The sequence below is a fragment of the Pinus tabuliformis genome, chromosome 9, assembly GCF_031772625.1.
Source record: "Pinus tabuliformis cultivar Carrire ecotype Pingquan chromosome 9, CPIR1, whole genome shotgun sequence".
NCBI classification, from domain to species: Eukaryota; Viridiplantae; Streptophyta; class Pinopsida; order Pinales; family Pinaceae; genus Pinus; species Pinus tabuliformis.
This window is the reverse complement of record NC_142307.1, coordinates 1167160005-1167163325: the sequence shown is the minus strand read 5'-3', so window position 1 is coordinate 1167163325 and position 3321 is coordinate 1167160005. Positions and strand designations below refer to the sequence as shown.

The window sequence follows — 3321 nt, the reverse complement described above, 5'->3', positions numbered from 1 at the left end:
TGCACCACCTCAGTTTTTGAATTTTGGTTAGATGTTGCTAATGCTAAAGACGACCGTTACACAACTGCATTTTGTAATCATAATAAAAAACCACAGTATTATCTTTATAATCTTATTATTTTTACTTCACATCAGTAAAGGCTTAGGTCGGTCATTGCACGTGTGCAGTGTGGTTCAAATTGATTGCCACGTTACTAATACGTGTCGTTTTATCCCTGCACTGCGTCACCTCTCATCTCATGTTCACTCTTGGAAAGCTCCAGTTACAATCTACCTCACACATACACATTCTGCTACTTGATATTCATCCTTCCCTGTGAATTTTAACAGATCAAAGGTATGATTACCATGAATTCCTTTAGGGTTTTATGTTGATGCAGTGAGTTGTTTGTATTGTGGTATCCAAAAATTATCATTTGAGTAATTGTGTTATGCATTGCAGGTTATTAGAATAATCCACCGACTTGAAGAAAAAGGTTATAGCGATGGAGAAGCGAAGAGGTAGTGTTCAGTTTGATGGTCCAAACGTGGATGTTCTGGTGGACTTGGGCCATCCTCTTCTCAACCGGGTGGTTGACGGTTTTATCAAAGTGGGTGGGGTAAGTACAGGCTTCACTTTATTTTCCTTTTTCATTCTTTTTCTCCCATTCTGATGTTTGTGTAGATGATTATGATGCTGGTTTTGGGTGTGTGGTTTTTTCCCAGATTGGTGCTCTGAATGCTGCCTCTCAAGATGCCTACAAGTTGGTTTTGCAAGGTGAGGAAGAGTTCGACATAATCTTTTTATACGAGTTTTTGTATTGTGTTGTATTATTGATCAGAAAATTTTGGTTTTTGCAGAAGAAGCCAACAAGGCTTCGTTCGAGAACATGGTATGAGATTTAGTTTTGTGCTCGTAGTTTCTGTATTTGTGTGTTCTTCCCAATAAAATCGTTTCTGTATTTGTGTGTTCTTCCCAATAAAATCTCAGACAGGTTTGATTTCTGTAGTTTCTGTATCTTGTGTTTTGTTCTACCCAACAAAATCTCATAGACAGGTTTGATTTCTGTGGTTTTTAGGTTCAGAACATGGGCAAACAATCTCTGCAGTGGGGTAAGTTATGCTGTATGAAACATTTTGGATGCAATTTGTTAGTTTGTGGTTCCAATGATTTTCTGGGCTTTTGGAATGGATTGTAATAGTTCTTCAATGTGATTATTCAGTTGGGTGGTGGTTTTCTTTCACCTTGTGGTTATCATTGCAATATTAAAATGGATAGTTTAAATTTCATGTGAGATAAGTCTGTCTGATTATATTGGATACTCCTTTTTTTGGGGGGTACTGCAAATTTTGTATGAGAGGCCACCGACAATGGGTGGGAGGCTAGTTGCTGTTACCCCTGAACATGTGACTATTCACATATTTATTTAAGGGTTGGTCCGCTGAAAGGGGGTATTAGTTGATTTCATAATGAACTTCATGTTTTCTGTTAGGCTTTGACTTTGCTAACATGGTAGATTAATGGAGCAAAGGATTTTTGATTCTCGTTTTGCTCTAAAATGACTTTAATATTTGGTAAAAGTGTGGGGTTTGAAATTTGCATTTATCTGAGTAAGCTCTAATGTCTGATTTTTGTCCAAAATCTACCAAGTTTTCCTTCTCTTCATCTTCGAAAGTGATATTTTTTATAGAGTTATTTATGCTATTGCTCTATGTTATGTGAAAGAGATTTTTATATGAATCACTTCTTTATAAATATTTTGTTTGTTGCATTGCAATTTTGGTAGTTGGAGTATATTCAGGCATGACATATGGCATGCAGGAGGCACGTGGTGTTCATGACTGGGTGAGAAAATCATGATCACTGATCTCTAGATACGATTTTTTTTGGAGGGTTTAGAAAATCATAACGTGTTGTGTCTAGAAATGATTTATTTTTGGTTTCTTGTGTGTTGATTTGTCTTTGGTTTGTTGTGTGTTGATTTGTGAAGAAAAATGCCCTAGTAGGTGGGGCACTTGCTGGTGCTGCATTGTCTCTCACCGAGTCCAACCCTCGGCATGATCGTGTTGTTCAAGCAGCAATAACTGGGGGAGCCATTGCAACCGCTGCTGAGTTTCTGAGAAACCTCTCTCATTAAGGATTGCTTGTTTTGATTCTGATTCAGATCGTAGTTCAAATCCCATTTCCAAGCATAAGTATTGTATAAGCTTTTAAATAATTGAACTCTTCCCTCATTGAATGTTGAATGGACTGTAAATCTTTCGGAATGCAAGAACTTCATAATTACAAATGTTGTTATTTTACCTAGAACGAGGTTTTTAGTGAAAATAACTGCAAAATGTGACTAGATTTTGACTTTTTAATGACAAAATGGTGCAATATTTTGTGCGATTTTCGATTTTTCGCTTTGAATGCATTTGATGGCCCTTTATTTCAATGCTTCTTTTATCTTACCTATAAGTGATAGTGGTTTTTGTTTCTTGACACTGTAATGCCAAATATCAAGATATTGAGAAGTTTTAGAAACATATTTAGGTATTCTAATGTAGTGAAATTATTTTGAGATTGAAAGCTTCTTCATATTTGTAGGGTACATACAAGAGTTTCAATCTTTGAGACCATTCACCGTCAGGTGCATAAGTTTGCCATCAAACCTTTCAAAGTAAATATGCTGCAATCCAATCTTTGAACACGCTTTCAGTACCGTGTAACTATGCTGAAATATAATCTTGAAAACTAGTAAGACGATCCATCATCATGCGGATGTGTTTCAACCGATTCTAGCAGTGCAACCATTACACACTACTTGGTGAATGTTTGAGAATATGTAATCTTCTTGAGACAGTTTACAATTTTGTGTGAATATTTGACAATATGTAATTCAATCACTATTTTCTTCAGACAGTTTACAATTTTGGAGTTATTAAAAAAAATAAATTATTTTAACTATAAAAAGATAATTATGAAATTATTTTTCACATGAAGCTAACCTCTGAAATATGATCTACCTGTGCTAGAACTATTTAATAACAATTTCGATGTGTCAATTTTTAAAGCAGCAATATTAAAATTATTTTTATCCTTGATACAAAATAGGTCAACAACTCCAATTTCACATTACACGTTAGGTGTAACATGAAATTTAACATTTACCTAACATGAAATATAATAATATTACAGAAATTGCATGCACATTTTTTTGGATCCTATATTACTTCACATCTGTATTTCCTATGTAGGAATATGGCACATTATATCTTTACATATTGGACATTATATCTTCTTTAACAGTAGAACTTATACAAAGTCGAGCCATTTTCCAAACAGTTTCAAGTGTCTTA

At 34.8% G+C, this 3321-nt stretch overlaps 1 protein-coding gene across 1 annotated transcript; it reads left to right on the top strand.

The window, feature by feature from the left end:
* Positions 1 to 455: 455 nt before the first annotated feature.
* On the top strand, positions 456 to 2301 carry LOC149152748 (outer envelope pore protein 16, chloroplastic-like). The gene is made up of 6 exons (XM_089440267.1): positions 456 to 599; positions 706 to 757; positions 841 to 872; positions 1059 to 1104; positions 1767 to 1825; positions 1971 to 2301. The coding sequence occupies exons 1-6, from the start codon at positions 486 to 488 to the stop codon at positions 2115 to 2117; spliced, it is 450 nt and encodes a 149-aa protein (XP_089296393.1). The 5' UTR covers positions 456 to 485; the 3' UTR covers positions 2118 to 2301.
* The last annotated feature ends 1020 nt before the right edge of the window (positions 2302 to 3321 follow it).

Bases quoted from the DNA above. Each gene is read 5' to 3' on its own strand.
- LOC149152748 (XM_089440267.1), top strand. From the start codon at position 486: ATGGAGAAGCGAAGAGGTAGTGTTCAGTTTGATGGTCCAAACGTGGAT. The intron at 873-1,058 runs GTATGAGATTTA...TGTGGTTTTTAG, and splicing joins AGGCTTCGTTCGAGAACATG to GTTCAGAACATGGGCAAACA. The intron at 1,105-1,766 runs GTATGAAACATT...CAATTTTGGTAG, and splicing joins GCAGTGGGGTAAGTTATGCT to TTGGAGTATATTCAGGCATG.